This window comes from Camelus bactrianus, chromosome 2, assembly GCF_048773025.1.
Source record: "Camelus bactrianus isolate YW-2024 breed Bactrian camel chromosome 2, ASM4877302v1, whole genome shotgun sequence".
NCBI classification, from domain to species: domain Eukaryota; kingdom Metazoa; phylum Chordata; class Mammalia; order Artiodactyla; family Camelidae; genus Camelus; species Camelus bactrianus.
Genome location: NC_133540.1, coordinates 101,402,655 through 101,423,635, shown reverse-complemented (window position 1 = coordinate 101,423,635; position 20,981 = coordinate 101,402,655). Strand labels below are relative to the sequence as shown.

The window sequence follows — 20,981 nt, the reverse complement described above, 5'->3', positions numbered from 1 at the left end:
TCTTATTGATGTTTTATATTTTTTTCAAACTGCCTAGAGCATTTGATAAAGAGAGTACTACCTTTAAAAAATATATATTTTCAAATTTCAGATGAATATAACTGATTTTTTTTTAATTGAAGTACAGTCAGTTACAATGTGTCAATTTCTGGTGTAGTTTTACTTTGATTTACCATGCGGACATCATCACTGGATGGGCCCAAGATATGAAGGCATGCAATGGTGTGCAGAGACTAACACAGCACCTTGGAAGTTACTTTATACAATCATTAAAAGCAGCTGATTTCATGCATTAGCCTTTTATCCATAAAACAGACACCAGGAAGAAAAAAGAAAAAGTTGGTTTGTATTTCTTACTTGTATTTCAAAATATAATAATTTATCATACTATTTTAAAAGCTGCATAATTTTTCAATTTCACAATCTGTTATTCTTCAACAAAAATTTTTATAGTTCAAAGTAAATTCTTTAATCTTATTCTAAAGAATAAGACATTCCTATAGAATTCTTATATCCTTAAAGCATATTTTTATAAAGAATGATTTACAAAAAACTATTTCTAAAAAGGAGGAAAGTTCTTTGGAATATATGCTGTGCAATTTTTTAAATAAAGCAAATGGCTTAGATTTAATTTTGGAATTTTGGAATTACCAGGTTAAAATTCGAGTCAAATAGAGTATGTTTTATAACAAACCTGAGCATACTGTTTTTGCCATAATGAATAGCAAGAAAGGACAATATTTGTCCTAAGTGTTCCCTCATTTTGAAATTCTGCGCTCTCCAAGGGCACAAACAGTAAAAACAGCAATATTTGCATAATGAGGAAGCACATAATGGCAGAAAATTACTCTCGGCAGTTTAAGTGAGAGAATAATTAAGGAATCAATTTAGTTCACATCCTGCAGGTTGCTGAAAGCGCACAGAGGGAACCTTTGTGTGCTGCTCACCAGGAAGAAACAGACTGAACAACAGTTTATGACTCACAGAGAGCCATATATTTGATTTCTTAAAAACAGGTAAGATAGTTGGGAGTTTCCTGTGCTTTGCCTTGGTCATGACAGCAGAGGCTTGGCGCTCAAGGGGCTTCCACAGCAGCCCTCTGGCCACGCTGTGCCCTCAGCCGTCCCAGCGCCTAGCCAGCTCCTCCCCACACTTCAGCTGCCAGTCTTAAATGCTCCTACTTCCCTTATTAGGGGACTTCTTTTTATCTTCTTGAAATCCTCAAGTAAGTCAATATACTTTTTTCCCCTTATAGTTTCTTTCCTAGATTTCTGGTAGACAAAAATAAAATCCTTGTTTACATTTTTCTAATGGTGTGTCATTAGAATATTAAAATAAAAGTCACTTTAATAAATTATTTTAAAAATCACTTTTGGACCTCATTAATGCAAATACACGTTGTTTAGTTTTCTAAGGTAAACCATCATCAAAACTGAGATGCGTTTCCATTAACTGTAATAATGGCTCTTCTTTTTAAAGACATACTTATAAAATGCTTAAGAATCTCTCCGTATCTATTTAGAAATTTAAATAGGGATGATTCAATAGCATATTTTATTAAATATTTTCTTGTCATTTATTAAATATTATCTAACCAGATAATGAAAACGTCCTTACTCTTGTTACTGTGTATGTGATTAATTGGGTTGGCAGTATTTTTTCACTGCGTCGGCACCCAGAGATAAACTTGCACTTACCAGTGGTGAAGTTTGGGCCATGCAGAGGTGGGTGTTTTACCTGGCTTTCTACAAGCTTGCTCTTCCATTTAGTGCTGTGCTAATTGCTAACAGAATCTCAGGTTTGGAAAAAAAAAAAAAAAAGCTTATATAAAAAGCTCTTCCAGAGACTTTTACTCGCTTGGTCCCTTCTGTTGCAAACTTCTCTGAATTTTCTCCTGGTGCTTTAGCTGGGTTATCTCACTTATACTGCTGTTGAGTCCCTCCTCCAGTTCACCTAATTTCCTGTTGCACGTATATTACTTGTAAATTTATATAACTCCTTCTTGCAACTGTCTATGATTTCAGCCTGAAAAGTCTTTCTTACAAGACTCAATCTGACAAAATAAATAAATAAATACATAAAATGAAATTAATTAAGAATTAATTTTAAGTAGAAGGCAAGGTATTTGCTATTTCTTTATTGTTCTTAAGAGAGGAAATTACTAAAAATATAAAATGTCAAAGTCATATTCTTTTACAATTAAGATTAGGAGCTATAAACCTCTTAAACAAATGTTAACAGCTGATTTAAAAAGAGCTACAAACCTGTTTCAGAAATGTAGGATGGGAGAGAAAGAGCCAAATGAGGAAGAAAGAGAGTGAAGGGAGCAGACAGAGAAGTTGAAGACAATGTTAAGAGGAAAAAGGCAAACATAAAGGGAGAGAATTTCCAGAATCACAAAATATATTATGCCCTCTTCTTCCGCAGGGCCTTTGCACATGTGACTTCTCCTAGGAAATTTCCACCCTCGGCCCTGCTCTTATTTCTCATCCAGGGATCATACTTTTGGTTAGTCTTATTCAGCCTTTAAGTCAGCTTAGTCATAACTTCCTTCAGGCAAACTTTTGCTTTATGTGTCCCTAAAATATTCTGCCCTCCCACTGGAAAGTCACCAGACTCGATGGTGACTGTCTACTTATTTGACTGCACCCCGACTCTAAGGCCCACAGGGCTAAAAATCCTATCTCCTTTGCTTATCTTTGTATTTCCAGCACCTGATCCAGTGCTCAGTACATACTTGGTACTAAATAAATGAATGACTTGGAAACTGACAAACAGGTAGAAAGTAAAGTAGGGAAACGGAGCAGAAAAAGACTCAGACTCAGAGGAGTGTTACTCTAAACAAATAATTTTATTCACTGTGGCTTGAGCACTTGTAAGTTACATCATTACTATATTACTTCTTTATATGCATAAAAAATAAAAATTTAGATGCAAAATTCACATAGGAAGTGACAGTAAAAGGATTTCTAAGAAAGTCCCCCCTTAAGATAAACTTCAGGGAAATTTCCCTCCAGTGTTATCTTTCAGCATAACATTTGCTTACCTTTGCTATTCGACTAGCTGTTTCTTTGCAAAACTGAGTTGGGCTGTCAAAATGCTGGATTAAGTGAGGCAATAAGCAAAGGATGTTAAGAGGAAAGCCTATCAAAAAAAAAAAAAAAGCAAACAATAACCAATTTTATTGCACATAATTTTAAAAATTAACTTTTTTTAATGGCTCACAGAAACCATTTTCTTTTTATTTCCTGGAGTACTTGATCTTCTAAAAATATTTTTTTGTTTTGCTTTTACCAAAGAATTTAAGTTATCTCACATATTGAGAAAACCGTAACTGTTGGTGGAAAAGCAGAAATTAGTAGGTTTCAAAACAAATGATTAGTTTACATTTCACTACATTAAAAAGCAAAGAGTTGGTGCAATTCTATTGACATCACCTGACAACTGGGAAGGATCCACCAGCGTGTGTTTGGAGACAGCAATGAGTTTACTCAGGAGGTGCACGGTCATTTCTTGTGTGGATACTGAGGTAAAACCCTTAAGGAAGAGCTGTTGAAGGCCTGGGAAATTATTCCACTTCAGTTTGCTTTGTACGTTTTCAATCTTCTCTCGACTCTCTGATTTATCCAAAGGCAAGTGGATCAGCAGTTTGTTGAGAAGCCTGAGAGCCAGGAGGTATTCGTATTCGTAATCTGACTCTAATAAAGATGCTGCTATCCAAAAAATGGTGGCCATCAAGTTGGCAGGCTCAGTAGTGGACTGCACATCATACACTGCTTTCTCTCTCAGAGAGGAAAGGCTTCTAGTCCTCACTAAACTACTGCTATGGTTTATCCGTCCGTCCATTATATCCAGTGTGTTACTCCGCCGCCGGTCACCCCTTCGGTCACCAATTAAACTTAATCTCAAAGAGTTACTTCTTGTATTACTGTTATATCCCAAATAACTGCTACTATTAATGGGACTTGTGCTTAAATTGAGTTGTCCAGTGCTTTTCCTGTTAGCTGCATACTTGTTTCCCATTATAGGATCATGGTATGAGGTTCTTTTTAAGAAAAAAAGAGAAAGAAAGAAAGAAAAAAGATGAATCCGTGCACAATCATTTCTTTAGCTACATTAATTGTACTCTTGAAAATGCTGAAAAGGGTAACTGTTACCAGGAAAAAAATCACTTCTAAGTATACTGGACTTTGCTTAATTAAATTTCAGTTCTTTCCTCCCTGTTGAAATGTACAACAGTATCTTTTCTACTGTGGCCAATTGTTTCCTTTGGGTTGGATGAGGTTTGACTTCAAGTGAAATTTCTGCTACAGTTACCACTGATAATGTTTAGCTTTGGGATTTAGTAAACATTATATCCCAAGCAGGCTTCCTTTGTCTTAACCCCAGAGCTGATGGTCCTGGGGTCCCTATTTCTGTCAATTCACACTCTTTCCAGAAGAACCAAGCTCAAAAATTTTATTTTTGATTTCTCCTCCTTCACATCCAATTATCATTGGTTAAAAAATAATTACAGAATTCTTTCTACATGTGCCAGCAGTGTGTAAAATGCTAGGAATATCAGGTAAAGTCCATGTAGATGGATAAATTACAGCCTGTTAGTTGCTGTCATTAAAATATAAAGAAAACACTGTGACAATCCAAAGGATGGAGTAATTAGCCTTACCCTGGGGCAGGCAGAAATGTTTAGCTAGGAGGTGATACTGAGACAGGACTTAAAGGAGAAGCCAATTCGGGATTTGCAAGGAAGATAAAGTTCGAAGAGAGGCTGGTCCAGGGAGAAGGAACAGTATGTGGAAGGTGTGAGTTTTGAGGTGCCTGGCCTGCTGGGAGCACAATGGGATGCTGAGTGTGGCAGGAACAGAGCCCGTCACTGAGGCTGAAGCCAAGCAGCCCAGCAGAAAGAGCTCTGGCCAGGATGTCAGAGAGACAGCACTGCCACTTCCCAGCCCCGTGACTCGTCACATGTCCTCACCATCTGGGGCTCATTTTCCCACTGGTAATCCATCTGAATTTTGGGGTATTATTCTCACCACCAATATTAGCACAATACAATATTATACATATTTAGCTATTGAAGGTCTATATACAAATCTACTGGTTGCCTAGTTTTAAACTCTTACTGAGAAAGGGCAGAAAGAAGATCATAATGCTTCATGGTTTCAGCCAAAGTATCAATTGCAGATTCCAACGTGAGAAGAAGCTCAATCACAAATCCCTAGAAGAAAGGCAGATTTTAATTAATTATGCTCTGGAAAGAAGAAATTGCAACACACTTCCTGATGAGATTTTAAAATAGAACAAACTCCACGTTAATATTACAAAGTAATTAAACTCTTGAGCAACACGATCTTGCTGATTGACGAAAATGCATCCAACTAATGGTATAAATTGATCATAATGGCAACACAATTCACCCAAAATTGCTTAGACCAGAAATCTAGGAGCCACCCTGTTGCTTTCCCTCACATCTAATTGAAACCATCACCAAGTCCTAAAAATATTACTTAAAAAATATATCCTAAACCCAACTTCTTTTCCCTACCTCCACAGCTTTCCTTTAATCCAAACTGACATCATTTCGGACTGGACTCCTACAAACAGCCTCTTAACTGACCTTTCTTGCTTTCCTGAGGACTCCACCTAGCCTCCAGAGTGAATTTTTTAAAGAGCAAATTGTATCCATCACTCTCCTTTTAAAATCTATGGGTGGTTTCCCGTCAATTCAGAGTAAAATCTCACCTCTCAACAGAACCTTCCAGGCCTCACAAGATCTAGACCTACCCTCCTCATCACATCCACCTGCCTGTTGATGTCCCTGTCTAAAACACTCTCACCACACTGGTTTGCTTGATGTTCCTTTAAAAAGCCTTTTGCTCCTCCCCCAGGGCCTTTGCACTTGCTAGTTCTATTTCCCTTTGCTCTCTTCCCCAGATTATCACAGGGCTCACTCCATTTAAATGTGTGTTCAAAAACTCATCTTCTCAGATGATCACGTATAAAACAACCCCTCCCCCTGTCATTCTTTATAACCTGTTACTCTGTCTTATTATTTTCACAGCATTCATCACTAAGTAAAATGGCATTACACATTATTGGTGGACTAAAGTCCTGTTTCCCCCATGAAATGTGAGCTCCAGAATGCCAGCAATGTTGTCTTGTTTACTATGGTATCCCTGGTGTCTAAAAACATTAATAAAACCATGTACAGATGTATGTACATTCCCTATTGCAATATTCCACTTTATCTTAAAAAATGAAATCAAGTGTTCTACTTTAACTTCCTCTTTTACCCTGTGGTCAGCCAAGAATAATAGCCAGGTGTGTGCGTATAAAGCTTTTTCTGACAGGCACTAACAATTTAATTCAATTGGTATGTTACTAGTATTACTTATACAACGTCTAAAATTCTGACATTAATAATTCTATGTGCCCTATGTATTGCTCTACCTGCAGTGATTTACATTTGGCAATAAGTCCTTGACAACAAGGCGCTGCTCAACACCTGCTGAAAAGATTTAACGAACTACCTGTGCATCTTCTCCTGGATCCCCTACAGTTTCTACAAGTCTGGAGAGAACATCAGAAAGTGTGGTTGCAGAAAGAGGCTGCTTTAGGGCCCTGAAAATCTGAAAGGATCTCCCAGCATAGTGTCGAGAAGAACAAGAAAGTGCTGTCTGCAGAGCAACTTCGCTAAGATGATGTTCCAAATGAATTCCCTCTGTGAAAACAACGGAAACAAAGTTTAACTGCTTCTTGTTTTTCAGAATATAGATGGGGTTACGATCGGAGGCTAATAACCACTTTAAACCAGTGTCAGCACGGTGCCTGGCAAACTGGGTATGGACTAAACTTTTGTAAGTCAATGCCTTTTCTTTTCATTAAATTCCATTGCTTTTTTATTTTTGTTAAGTGGAGGCACTGCGAATTGAACCCAGGGCTCCGTGCATGCTAAACACGAACTCTACCACTGAGCTCTATCCTGCCCCTCTCATTTGAATTTTAGATGACTCTTCACTCTAATCTCAGGGAAGGACTCCCTGAGAACAGGGTTTCTCAGCCTCAGCACTACTGACACTCCGGCCAGATAACTGTTGTGAGGGCTGCCCGGTGCCGCGTACTTAAGTACTGGCATCCCTAGCCTTTATCCAACCTGACACCAGTAGCGACCTCCTGCCACCCGCCCCTTAATTGTGACAAAAGTGTTTCCAGACATTGCAAAATGTCCCGAGAAGCAAAATCGCCCCCAGCTGAGAATTACTGCTTTAGATACACACACTTTACTATAATTTTCAGAATGTGTTAAGTTCAAAAATCACAGAGACTCATACCAGTATAAAAAATTATGTTAAGGTTTGTCATCTCTACCTATGTTCCTTAAATATAATTGTTTCATAATAAACAACTGTATTGTAATTTTATTATGCCATCCTACACAAAACTAAGAACCCCAGGCTGTCAAAGGAGCATTCTTAATTTAAGTAGTAACTTAATTTCTTTTCAACCAAAACAAATCTGTTATCACTAGTAAGTTAAAAAGGAAAAACTGTCTAAAACTCAACTTGAAACACATCAATGGTCAACTTTTTGCTGAACAGTATCAGAAGTTTTGACATCACCCTAAAATATCTCCTTGAAAGTAAATATTATCCGAAATATTTATTAAAAGATACCTGAGCTTGACTGCTTAAAAACAGAAACCACATGTTTCAAAAATGTTGTTAACTGCTCGGCACTCTTTATGCTAGGATTCTTGGCAGAAACATCCTCATGGTTCCAAAGGGGCCCTCTTTTTCTGAAAACAGAGAACAGATGTAACTCCCTTGGCTTTTACCTTAAGTTTTACTCATACTCACCTAAAACGTGCTTTTGCAATTAAAAAGGATAGTAGTTGAATAAATCAAACAGCATGTCACACAGGCTACTACTACTATTTATGTTCCTGGACATGTAATGATTTAGAGCAAGTACAGGAAGATGCAAGTTCCATCATTACAGGCAGATTCTCCCAGAGGTAGGAGGAAAAGATGACAAATTTTTTGCCAAGTGGAAAGAGTACTGGTTATTGCTTATGTATTACAGATCAAAACATTATAACTTGTAGAGGCTAGACTGTATTTAGATTGTGATGCAGAGAAAATAATTTATAAGCTAAAACTACAGGGACAGGTTAGGGCAGAATAAAGTCCTGTGGGTTCTTTCTTTAAAATACCTGCATTCTCGAGCCCACCACCTTGTCGAATAAGGGTTAAGCCCCTTATTACCACAGGCCCAGAGTGCCCTGAAAAAAGATGTGGTCACACTGCTGTTGGTCCCTAACACCTCTAATTCATCATGTCCCTTGCTATGAGACCGATCATAGCATATTTATTTAATTGAGTCCCCCTATCCTCCCCATTCAGCTCAAAGATTTTCAATAAAGTTTCCTTTCTTGAAAGATCTATAACCTGTAGGCTAGACTTCATGGTCCTTCAGTTTGAACTCTTCTAAGATTTCTTGTCTGGAAAGTCTTTCCTCAGCATTACAGTCAGACCAGATTCTCACCATTTCCAAACATACTTCGTTTTCTCACACGCCTGTGACTTTGCTTTTGCTGTAGAATACCGGCCCCTTTCTCCCCATCTATGTTTCTTCTTTACTTAGAGTGCTTTGCAAAGAGTAGACCATAAATAAATATTGGATACTGACTGGTCATGTAGCTGATGAAGGCAGAATATGTACTCAGATAACACTGTGTCCTCTTCGGGTACTCAGCATTAGACACAATTAAGGCCTTCCTCAGCTACAATCATATGAGCCAAAGAAGAAAGTCATCAAATTTTCTAAATATTGCACAATACACACTTGTCTACTCCAAATCAAGGACACTTTGAAAAACAAAAATAGGGTCTGCTGTAACTGACAAATGAAATGACAACTTGATGCAGATACGTTGCTGGAACAGTAGGGGGTGCAGATGTTACCTTGAGGTAATGAATTCCATGAGGGTTTTGACTTTTCCATCCTGCTCTACTGAGATGTCGACCTCGTTGAGGACAGTGGTGTGCAGATGTGAAATGGCAGCGCTGTTATTTCCTAAGCTGATACTAGAGGAGGTAGAACTTGAGCTGAGCCCTGAGTCAGTCATGGGGGAGGGCTGGTAATCAGGTATAAAATCACTAACACCTGCTGAAAGAGAGCGCCGCGCATGAACACCCAGACGTAAAACCATCTCCCTCAGTATTTAAAGAATTAAGTTCTGGTTCCTTATAGATTATATAAGTACATAAAGGATGATGCAGATCAGTGCTCCTCCCCCTGCAGCCTCCCAAGCACCAAATTACATCAGGTGAGGTTTTGAGCAAACACAGCAAACTTAACTCTTTGGATTTACTATACAGTCCTCTGCTGCCATCTGCTGAGCAAAGTTGAAACTGGCAGCTTCCTAATATTTTGGCATAACGTGGGTTAAGTCATTCATATTTCTATAGTGTAACTGATTTTTAATTTCTTATGGAAAAGATTCTATGCTTTCTGCTTCACTTTACTCAAAGGCCATTTTAGAGTCTATTTATAGACTTAAAAATATAATATTTACATTATGCCAATTATTAAATAATTCTAAAGGTTACTACTAATGCTCATACAAAATGGCAAACGAGGCCTTAAAAACAAACAACAAATACAAACTAAGGAATTTTGAATAGAAATGCTTCAACATAAAAAAAAGGGAGAAAACTTTATTTCATTCATCTTTTAATCATAGTTTTAAAGGTGAATAAGTTTACTAATCATTGTTTTCTCATTAACTACAAGGTTTTAAATAGACAACAAGAATTTAACTAAGTAAATTTAAATTTTATTAACCCTGTATCTGGCATTAAATGATTGGCAAAAAAAAGTAATTTTATTTCAATTTTTAAAAACAATTATTTTCTAGATCATTTATTATAAATCAGATGATACTGATGAATAAAATAAATATTAGGTTATTAGGAAAAAGAAAATAAAAAGTAAAAAAAAAATCACATCAGCAGTGAAATAAATTTTACATTAAAATCTCATTAATTTGGACCTCACTAGTACTTTAAAATATGCAATTTGGAACTTACTAGACTTCAAACGTATAACATTTTAAGTGAAATCAATATAACCAAGTGAAAAAAAATTTTTTACTGTCCTCCTTGGCCAATTTTTCAGATCTTGAGATCAGGAGGAAACTAATACAAGTTTACCATCTTTTTCATAACCAGTGCTCAATAAATTAAGCCACTCTTTCATTGTACCTTTAACTTACATGTTTAGAGCTTGAAATTTTTATGACGAAGATCCTTAAAGGCAATACAGATCAAATATTCCAAGTCTAAGTCCTTCTTTATGGATTAATAAATAATACCAATGGTACTTAAAATAATAAAACTACATTTAAAAAAATATTGTCCAGTGTTTCAACTTTAGTTGACTTTCTGTAATGTAGGATTCCAAATGAATGAAGTACAATTCCACTTGCAAACTGAACTTTTAAAGCAAATACCTGTGAAAGTATAATCTGAGTGTGCAATTTGTTTGACTGTAAGCACCCTGGGCTCATTAAACTCCTTGTTCCTGAGAAGGACAGAAGCAGCAGTTCGGATGTTGCTGTTGGATCCCATCACTATTAGTAAGTGCAGAAGCAGGCGTTTACAATGCTCGTACACCTCAGGGTGGCAGTGGTCAAACCCTAAAGAGAACCATAAAAAAAGTCATCATCAATAAAGACAGATAATGAGTATTCTTGCTACCAAACCCATATTTTAAAAAGAAAAGAAGAAATTATATAAGGTCATATTACGTCAATTTTTTTATTAGCCTAGAATTTGTATACATTTTTATAATAGCCTATTGTCCTCCTGGACTAGGGAGAATCCAGGCAAGTTCCCAAAGTGTACGTCTAAAATTTAGTTATCTCTTAGACACTAATACTCTGTTACAAAACACTAGATGTAAATGAACTTTTATAGGCAAGGATTTTTTGTGTGCTTAGAACGCAATAAAAAGTCAGTAGCTGTTTGCTTACTGAAGGAATGAAGTAATACATGTATAATAAGTGCACATATCAGGAAATTTAGGAGAAGATGGCTGTTTTGACTTCTTCAGGAAAGCAATCCTCCCAGCACGGGCAGTACTGCTGATGCGATGGCTCCCACATGTTTGTTAAGAGGGCATAATGGAGTTTCAGCTGTAATCAGACTGTCCACGATCTAATTCTTTGGGGAAACACTTAGTACCCATTTCAGTTTTCCATTTACTCTGAAAGCTTCCAATCACAGAGGTAAATTAACTTTACTTTTGCTTCAGTTACAGGATTTTTCCTGCTGGAGGGTATGTTTTTGTGTGTGCAGCGGGAGAGGCTGCAGGACAGGAATAGGAATGGGTAAGAGGCTAGAAATAACTCCCCTCTAGACCATGAGAATCACAGTAAAAAGTGTCATGGAAATAACCCACAAAAAGGAGGAACCGAAATACGTAGAAACTCTCTTAAAGCCATATTGCCTTTCCCACTGTGGAAAACAGTATGGAGATTCCTCAAAACACTAAAAATAGAACCATTGTACAATCCAGCAATTCCACCCGTGGGTATATATCCAAAGAAAACAAAAACACTAATTCAAAAAGATGTATGCACCCCAATGTTCATAGTAGCACTATTTATAATAGCCAAGTCCTGGAGGCAACCTAAATTTCCATCAACAGATGAATAAAGACGTGGTATATATATATGCAATGGAATACTACTCAGCCAGAAAAAGAATGAAATGTTGTCATTTGCAACAACACGGGTGGACCTGGAGGGTGTTATGCTTAGTGAAAATAAGTCAGAGAGAAAAAGACAAACACTGTATGTTATCACTTAATATGTGAAATCTAAAAAAAAGCAAAACAAACTAGTGAATGTAGCAAAACAGAAGCAGACTCACAGATATAGAGAACAAATAAGTGGCTACCAGTGGGGAGAGGGGAAGCGGGTGAGGGGCACAATAGGGGTAAGGGCATTAAGAGGTACAAACTACCATGTATAAAATAAATAGATTACAAGGATACATTATACAGCACAGAGAATATAGCCAATATTTTATAATAACTGTAAATGGAGTAGAACCTATAAAAATTCTGAATCACTATTTGTACACCTGAAACTGTTGTAAATCAACGATACCTTAATAAAAATTTAATTAAAAATAAAAATAAGTGTGACCTGATAAAACCAAATATACTGCCTTTCAATTATCACAAAAATATGAAATGAAGACATGAGAACCAAATATTTATTACCTATAAAAATTGCATGAAGAAGAAGATGGAGGTAGCTTCCCCATTCCACCTTCACACTATGATCAATGATCAGATCAGTCAGAAGGATCACGGCTATGTTACACCTATGACAGACAAGAGTGTTGTTAACGCTTTACTAGAGTAAACCTAGAGAAAATCTTATGCAAATTACTTGCAGACTTTAATATTGTATTTTATGGAAAAATACAATTTCCCAAGAAAAAAAGAAGAGAAGAAATACAGCTGGAGAAACTGTTAAGTGACAGTTTTAGAAAAAAAACATATCTGCTATGGGGTCCTTGAAGCCAAGGGCCATGCTTTCTTCATCTTCAACCCTAAGACCTAGCACACTGCTTGCCACATAGTAGGTGTTCAATACATGTTTGGTACATCAGTACATTTGGAAAGAACGCAGTAACTGTTCTATTTTGATTTTGCTAAGCAGACATCAGTTTAACTCAATTCAAAATAAGAGGGCCTATTACCATAAAGTAATATTTTTCAGATGTAGTAACTGGGTCCCAGAAAGGTCAAGTAACTATGCCAGACACCCAGAAAAGCAGCAGCAGCAGAATTAGATTTCACAATATCCACCAAAAACAGTTAACTCTGAGTTTTTAAATTTCTTAAACATCTACACACACTGATCGAATTTGTTGCAGTATCAAAAGAGAGAAGTTTGCTTGTATCCTGTGTTGTCAGATAGTGTAAAGAAAGCTGAAAGTGTTAAGCAGCGACTTGGCTCGTATGAAATAGGAATGACGCTGTGGTCCACCTGTGAAGAGGTAATCCAGGTGATGACGTTTCAGGCAAGTAATCCACCAGTGGTGACCAGCAGCCTCCAGCTGGTGGGAAGGGTAGTGGCTCTCCTTGATTATGCTCCATCACTTTCAGGCGCCAATTAGAATAAAGTGGCATTGAATCACCTATCAAAATAAAATGATCTCATTGTCTACACCATCTACTTTCTGCTAAGATAAGCAAACTCTAGTAAGACACCAACTATTTATAGCATTGGAAAGTGAGCAAAAGAATTTCCCACTATTTTGACATATGTTTGCTAGGAAGACCTGGGCACAAATATCATCAGAGTAAGCAAATCAGAGAGAAAGAAGAGATCACAATTCAGGTTCCATCCTTTTATCAAAGCAAACTACATGAGCACTTCATCATGATTCCGTAATTGATGTCCCAGCTATGAGACCGCATGAAAGGAAAAGCTGCCTTGCAACAAGGGCCTCTGGTAAGTTACTCGGTTCTAAATTTCCTGAGATAGGGCCAATGCAAACCCATCCTCAAAGGAAATCTGCTCCACCACAGCAGGGCTGCAGGGTGCAGTAAAAAATGCCATCAGGAAATGTGAGTTCTGTGTGACGTGGGTAAGTCACTTAACCTCTCTGGACCTCAGTTCCATCATATGCAAAGTGAGAAGATGGGACCAGATCACATCCAGGGTCCCTTCCCAGTCTGAAGGCTTCTGTTTCTATTCCACCCTGCCTTAGTGTTGCAGCGAGACTGGGGCAGATTATTTATTCTGCAATTGCAAGGGAGGACATTTTAGTAAAATGTGAATCCGTGGAGAAAGAGCCAGCCTGTTCAAAAAAGCAGCCTGCTGCCAAGCGTCTGTTCTATGATGCTTCTTGAGAACCAATTCTTATGTTCCTTTCGATTTATCTACAGGGAACCTGCACTTTTAAAACATAATTCCCCCACTTATGTTGCTTATTTAAATTAAGACATTTCATGTTATGTTGGAACACCACTAGTGGCAGTTAAATACTCTTCTTAAAAACAATCTACTGGAAGAATATATTAATTAACATTAATATAATTACAATACACCTTGCCATTGTTGTTATTGAAAAAAAAATTTGGAATGTATTACTTTTTTCTTCTTCATAAGATCCTCCAGAGCTGCTACTGTATCGGGACTCTAGTCTGTGATGTTGACGGTTTAAATGACTGTTTAGTCCACTGTAGATGTCTAGGTGCACATAGCTATGGGAATGATCATCGAAGTTAGTCACAGTTCATGGTAAAATAGTATCTGTACTTCATGTTTTACGTTTAAACATGTTTAAACATGTTTAAAAAAGAACACAGCACACAAAATACTAACTAAAGTTTACTATGATATATACTAATTTCCACCTTACATTTCAAAGGCTTAAGCTTTGAAGTCAATTATTTCTACGTGAAGACTTTTCTTAAACTATTCTGGTAACAATGTGCTGGTGAAATCTATTTCATACGAAACAGGCGGAGTAAATATACATTTAGAAAAGTTAAAAAATGTAGCCACACATAAAGTGACTGACCATGCTCCACCTATTCATCCACCAGTGCATATTAAAAAATCTAGCATGTCAGCATCTTTAACGTTAAAATGGTCAACATGGAAATTTTCAATACAGAAATACATATTTCTTCCCTAGAATTTTAACACAATGGAAATACACATTCCAGTGCAGGACTCATCAGTTACTCTGATGATAATCAGTACATGTCAGACTGAAAGGCTAAGGAAGAACAGAGCAGTACTTACTTCTCTTCAATGCTCTCTTTTATGGGCTTATTATCGAGGTTGCCATCTGTGGGAGCTACCATCGTATTGCTACTAGAAGTAGTTCCTGCAATCAGAAATAAAACAGTATCTGAATATAAGGCCTGGGGTGGCTCAATAAGAACAGAAGATTGCAAATTACAGATGTCAAAACTTCACTAAAGTGAGAAGAAGGTGATTTTTAAAAAAGATTCGTACTCTTAATGACCAACAGGGAAAGGAGACAACAGCAACAAGATTACGGATCCTGGAAAACAAATGGACAAGAAGTACTTAAGTGTTAAGAAGACTGGATCCAGAGCTGTCGGTGAAGGAAACCAAGGAGCCTCTATATCTGTATTGTTGAAACTCCAAGAGGCTCAGGAATTGTGGCATCAAGTACCTCTGGAAGTAGGGGTTGAAGGAGGCGCTAACAATAGTAGGATTGTTTGAAAATCAACTTCAGAAGTAGCTGGTCCCCAAGATCTACCCCTCTGCCTCTTATAACTAAAGCTGGGTAGCTGTCTTTCCTCACCTCTAGAAGTCTTTTTTGATGAGATTAAATCAGAAGAGTTCTGGACTAGGGCACACCATACAAGAGTGAAGGAGGAAGTACTTGACTGAGAATACAGGGACTAAGTGAAAATATACATACATACTTAAATTTGAGATTGGACCCCTCCTATAACCTTCTTATCCCAGAAGGCTTGAAGACTGTGTCTGTGTAGTGTGTGTATCTACAGATTATATCTGTACACACACACACACACACACACCCCTACACCCTCTACTCTTGGCAGATGAGTAGAAGAGTTTTCTCTGGGGAATCTGATTAGTGCAAGAGAAAGACCTATAGACCCTTACATCAATAATATCATCATACAACAAAGGACAAAATCAACCAGTCCCACATATACCTACAGAGCAGCCAATCAACTTTTTAATATGCATACCATTGTTTCTGAAAAGACAGGTCTAGAACTGGTAAGCTTTTGAGGAAAGCTTTTACAAGACAAAAACAAACAGCAACATAAAGAAAACAGGGAGATAAATAACAAGGTCCTGCTATATATATAACACAGAGAACTGCATTCAATATCAATATCCTATAATCAACCATAATAAAGAACAATATAAGGAAGAATATATATGTATAACTGAATCCCTTTACTGTACACCAGAAACTAACACAACATTGTAAATCAACTATATTTCAATTTAAAAAAAAGATACACACACACACACACACACACACACACACACACACACACGCAAAAGAAAATAGGAACTTTAGTTGGGAGAAGAAAACTTTATCAAATATAGAAAAAGATAGTCTAACCATGAAACATGAATAAGACACTTCTAAAAATATTCTAATTAAAAAAATACTCTGGAATTAAAAACATTCCAGCAGATATGAAAAATTCAATAGAAGCATTATTAGAAATCTCGTAGAAAGTGTAACAAAAAAGTGAAAAGAGATGGCAAAAATAGATCATAAAGATATAGTATAAAAGATTTCTAATTATACAGATGTTATTAACATGACAAAAACATTGAACATAAACTGAGTGACATATAATTTCACAGAAATTTAATCTAGAACAGCCCAGATATTGCACTGATTTTCAGATGAAGTTACTCCCTCAGGGATGTAGTTTCTTCAACTCAGAATACCACAATAATTATATGTGTACACACAGAAGAATATACACTCACATGATTGGATACTATGTATAATACTAGCCCAAATAATTACAGTATTACAGTCATTTCAATAAGTGAGCATTTTTAAATTTACATACTAATTATAGTCATTAAAAAAAGCATTTGTTGTATAGGAATATGTAAATTACATTCTGGTTCTGAACAAGTACATAAATATATTTCCCTCTATCATATTATGAATCCTTACACTGTTGAACTTCTTTGCTCACATGAAGATTTGAAAGGTTTTGCCAAGTTAATTGGGTACACGATCCCTGTTAGCTTTTCTTTATGATGATGTTTAAAGCAAACAAATGCTCGCTAAAATGAACAATTATGTAAAGCTTCTCTGTTGACACAAAGTCATCAGCTGTGAACAACTTCTCACCTGAGGTGACAGAAGGGATTTTGTAGCTGGAAGTGATGCGGTAATACGGGGGGTTATCCATGTGAGTGACCCCAGAACTGACAGGATCGGTCAGCTGTAGCTCACTCACCAGTTCTTCGAGCAATTGCATTGTTTTGTCTCTACCTAAATAGACAATAACTTTCTTCACCTGTCATAAAAGAAATCGTTCAGAAAAGAAAAAGCAAAATTTTATCTCACAAACTTGTCTTGAGATACATTTTATCAGAGTAAGTTCAACTCTAAGTGGTTGGTGAATCAGCACAATCTAAATTTGAACAGACACTGATCAGCAATCAGACATTAATTAGTTTTATAAATACTGTTCTGTCCTCTCACCCTCAACATTATACCTAATTAGGGTGACCTGAATATGTTCAGTGGTTTCCATAAAGTTATCTACCTTCCTTTTTCCTTTTTTTTTTTGAAGAGCAAAAGATAATTTGCCTTCCTATAAATCAGTTTCTGTTTCAATGGAAAAGCTTTCAACTGATACCATTCTAAGTTTTCCCTCATATTTTTATTAACTCATCTTTAAAACCCTGGATTTGTCTTTTATTCTGCCTTCCGCATTCTCTATATTCAACCAGTGGCACAAAGCGGTGATTAAGAGTGAGGATCTAGAACAAAACTAGATCTCCAGCGACACAGCCTGGACTGCAGTGTAGACAGAACTCTTACTAGCTGTGTGACCTGGAAAGTTCCCCTCAATTTTCTCTTCTGCAACTGGGCCCAACAGCACCTACTTCATACAGTTGTTGAGATTAAGTAAATCAAAATGTACAAAACACTTTAAAAATGCCTAGTACATAGTATAAGTTAAATTTGTGAGAACATTTCAGTAGAATACTTTCTATGTACGTTTTAGTAATATTTAATAATTTAATAATATTGTTGGAATAGGCTGATTGGTTAGTAAGTGATCTCTTTTTTCCTCCCTACTTTAATCCTTACTACTCAAAATGCAGTCCTCGAAGAACAGCCATCATCATCTGGAGCTTGCTAGAAATATGGACTCTCAGGCGCCACCCCTACCTCCAGAATCAGAACCAGAACGAGATCCTCAGATGATTCACATGCACACAGACGTGGGAGCAGCTCTCCTTTAGATGACCCCTGGACAGATCTTAAAACATACTTTATAAAATCTGACAACGGTCATCTAATGATTCCTGAACCACACACAGTTCTTGATCGACACGACCTGCTCCATGTGCTAATTTTCTGATCTGAGGTTCAGTCCCCTCTGACCACACCAGTGCATTTCTGCCTCTGTGCCTTTGCTCTGTGAGGACCTCTGAGTTGACACCCTTGACCCTCATCCCATCAAGTCTTCAAGCCCCACCCCGACTCCAGCTGCACTGCCTGCCCAAGAAGCTTCCAATGACTTTTCACTAACAGATCTGGGTTGGACTTTCAGCTCCGTTAAGCGATAGAGCTAATGGCTGTATGACTTTGAGGGAATCACTCTTTTCTCTGTCTTATTTTATTCATCTGTAAAACTGCAGTTATCTTACCAAACTCACAGATTTCTTCTGAAAATTAAATAATGTAGATGAAGCATTTGCACCATGCCTGGCCTGTAACAAGTGCTTAAGAAATGACAATTGAGAAATTATTATTATTGTCATTAAAAATAGCTCTTTCAAAATTTCTGGCAAAAGGCTCTTCCCTGAATTTCATCTTGGCTTCTTGGAATTATAACTTTGTGCCTGCTTCTAGTGCCAGCCCCAACTCACTTGTTCACCCATCCAGTTTAAGGGCACCTTCCATGTGTCAGGCTCTATTCCAGGCTCTGGCAAGGTGGGAATGAGCCAAACAGACAAAAATTCCTCCTGTTAAGGAGCTCACACTTTATTGGATTTACTGAGGCAAAAGTAATGAGGCAAATAAGGAAAATATATAATCAGTTTGATGACAAGTGCTAGGAAAATCAACAAAATAGGGAGAGAAAAGAAGAGCTAAAGTGTAGGGGCGGGCGTTTGCAGCCTTAGACAAGACGACCAGCAAAGGTGTCAAGGAGAATTGACATTTGCGGAAAAGACCTGAAGGCGATGCTGGAGTGAGCAACTTGGCTGTCGGGTTGGGGAGCGAAAAGAAAGTAAGCGATGGGGCCTCCGGGGGGGCTGCCTGGTGTGAGAGCAGGACAGTGATGGGGATGGTGTGGCTGGAGGGCAGGGGGCCTGAGGGAGAAAATGAGGTCATGTGGTCAGAGAGGTCACGTGGCATCATGTTGCTTTGTACCATACACACACTTTTCTCTCAATGCTTCTCAATGAAGATTAATCCTGTGACATGCCTTCAGAACAATGCTTTCTGTCATCAAGTTAACTCAGGAAATGCTGTGTAAAGCAAAGCTATTCAATGGTTCCTTTAAAGGAGGATCTGTAAGAACTTCCAGGGCAACACTGCAGAGCTAGTCTCCTGGGAATACTACCATGGAGATGCTACTACGTGACTGATAATTACAGCTACAAATGCACATGTGTGTTTGTGTGCATGCGCGTATATTCAATTTAACCCTCATGGTTGATACTTTCATATTGTAACCTTAACTCGAGCAGATTTAAGTATTGTTTGCCCCTTGAAGGCCAAGGTTGTTATACACTTCTCTGTATATCCCTCATCATGCCTTCCCTTGCTTCCAGAAGCCTCAGGACATGATTACCTCGGCACTGAGCTCTCACCTCCCATCCTGCTCTAATATCCCAATGCCAGCTCCTGATTAAAAAAGACTATCAACATCCTCAATTCTGTGGTATCTGCTCCCTATCACCTCTCATGCCTCAGACAGAGGTGCTTCCAAGGTTATTCACTCTCAGGATTCTGCAGTTTTCCTTCGTGGTCTTTACCATGACTGTACTTCATTAACCTACTAACTTATTCATTAAATAAATTAGATGCAGGTTCAAAGAATAAAATCTGAATCATCCATCAGATTATAATGCCCAGAACACAGAAGAGCACTTGGCCTATAGTAAAGCCAGATGATACTTGTTAAGTGAATCAACGAATAAATCCATGCTAGTTCCTGACTGTCCTCATCCTAGCCCTTGCTTTGCCTCTGCTGGTCTACTGCTGCCCAGACTCTGACATAAGACACTGGGTGTACGTATATATTTAGAAAAAAAAAAAGTAAATGAACTTGAACACATACATAAGGCAAGAGGCTTGGTTCACTATTCACTCCACAAATGCTGATCAAAAAGTGCAAAATGATTTTCAGGTTTTTTGGCCAGCCATCTGCAAGTGTGGTCCACACGTTCTCCACCTCCGACCAGGCCAGCTCATCACCATACTAGATGCAAGATACACAAGACACTCTTCAGTAACGACTGTATTCAGTACAAAACTCGTCACATCATGAAATATTAGAAAACAATGTTTTCACTGACAGCTTTAATCTTTTCCACACTTTAGAGGAATAATCAACAAATCTAAACAGAAGTATCATTAGTCACATGATTTTAGTACCTCCCTCCAAAACATATATATCCCAATGAGAAGTTTTTTAAAGAAAGGAATTTATTTATAACATACACTTGTTTGATTATTACAGCATTATCTAACCTCTTCCATCTATTTCTAACCTGTTTACTCCTCCTAACTCAGTAATTCTGTGCAGCAACTGCAAATACAAAACCCATTTTACCTTTGCCGTCATGTACATCAGATTATTCAAAACCATGGCGGTGGCTTGTGGGGATCCCCAGCCTTCTCCTCGTAACCAGCGCCTGCTGGTCACCATAAGTTCTCGGTCTTTTAGGGAATCATCTTCATCTTCATCATGTCGCCTTGCTGTGGGCAAAGGTTTTAAATCTACCAGCTCGATGTTGTTCATCCACGGTAACAGATAGTGCAGCATTACTTGCCTCCCAGCAGGGTGAGCTGTCTGAATTCTCTGGCTTATCTCTGTAATTAAAAACAGGTCAAAGAGAGAACAACTGATATAATTCTGGTTTCCTCTGATTTGTAATTAAATTAACTTAAAAAATTTAAAATTTAATTGTTTAATTCTTAAGGAATGGCAAGCCA

At 37.5% G+C, this 20,981-nt stretch overlaps 1 protein-coding gene across 10 annotated transcripts in view; it reads right to left on the bottom strand.

Annotated features, from left to right (window-relative positions):
• FRYL (FRY like transcription coactivator) overlaps positions 1–20,981 on the bottom strand; it is a 226,669-nt gene that overhangs the window by 39,387 nt on the left and 166,301 nt on the right. For 7 of the 10 annotated variants that reach the window (XM_074348242.1, XM_074348245.1, XM_074348234.1 and 4 more), the window contains 14 exons: positions 20,599–20,858; positions 20,104–20,244; positions 16,929–17,097; positions 14,837–14,921; positions 14,177–14,289; positions 13,067–13,217; positions 12,292–12,395; positions 10,514–10,699; positions 8,964–9,168; positions 7,674–7,795; positions 6,531–6,721; positions 5,124–5,218; positions 3,438–4,045; positions 3,047–3,144 (listed from right to left, as the gene is read on the bottom strand). In XM_074348242.1, the coding sequence (XP_074204343.1) occupies positions 3,047–3,144; positions 3,438–4,045; positions 5,124–5,218; positions 6,531–6,721; positions 7,674–7,795; positions 8,964–9,168; positions 10,514–10,699; positions 12,292–12,395; positions 13,067–13,217; positions 14,177–14,289; positions 14,837–14,921; positions 16,929–17,097; positions 20,104–20,244; positions 20,599–20,858 (2,528 nt within the window). The remainder of the gene's footprint in view (positions 1–3,046; positions 3,145–3,437; positions 4,046–5,123; positions 5,219–6,530; positions 6,722–7,673; positions 7,796–8,963; positions 9,169–10,513; positions 10,700–12,291; positions 12,396–13,066; positions 13,218–14,176; positions 14,290–14,836; positions 14,922–16,928; positions 17,098–20,103; positions 20,245–20,598; positions 20,859–20,981) is intronic. The other 3 variants (XM_074348212.1, XM_074348253.1, XM_074348248.1) reach the window with 1 other exon arrangement.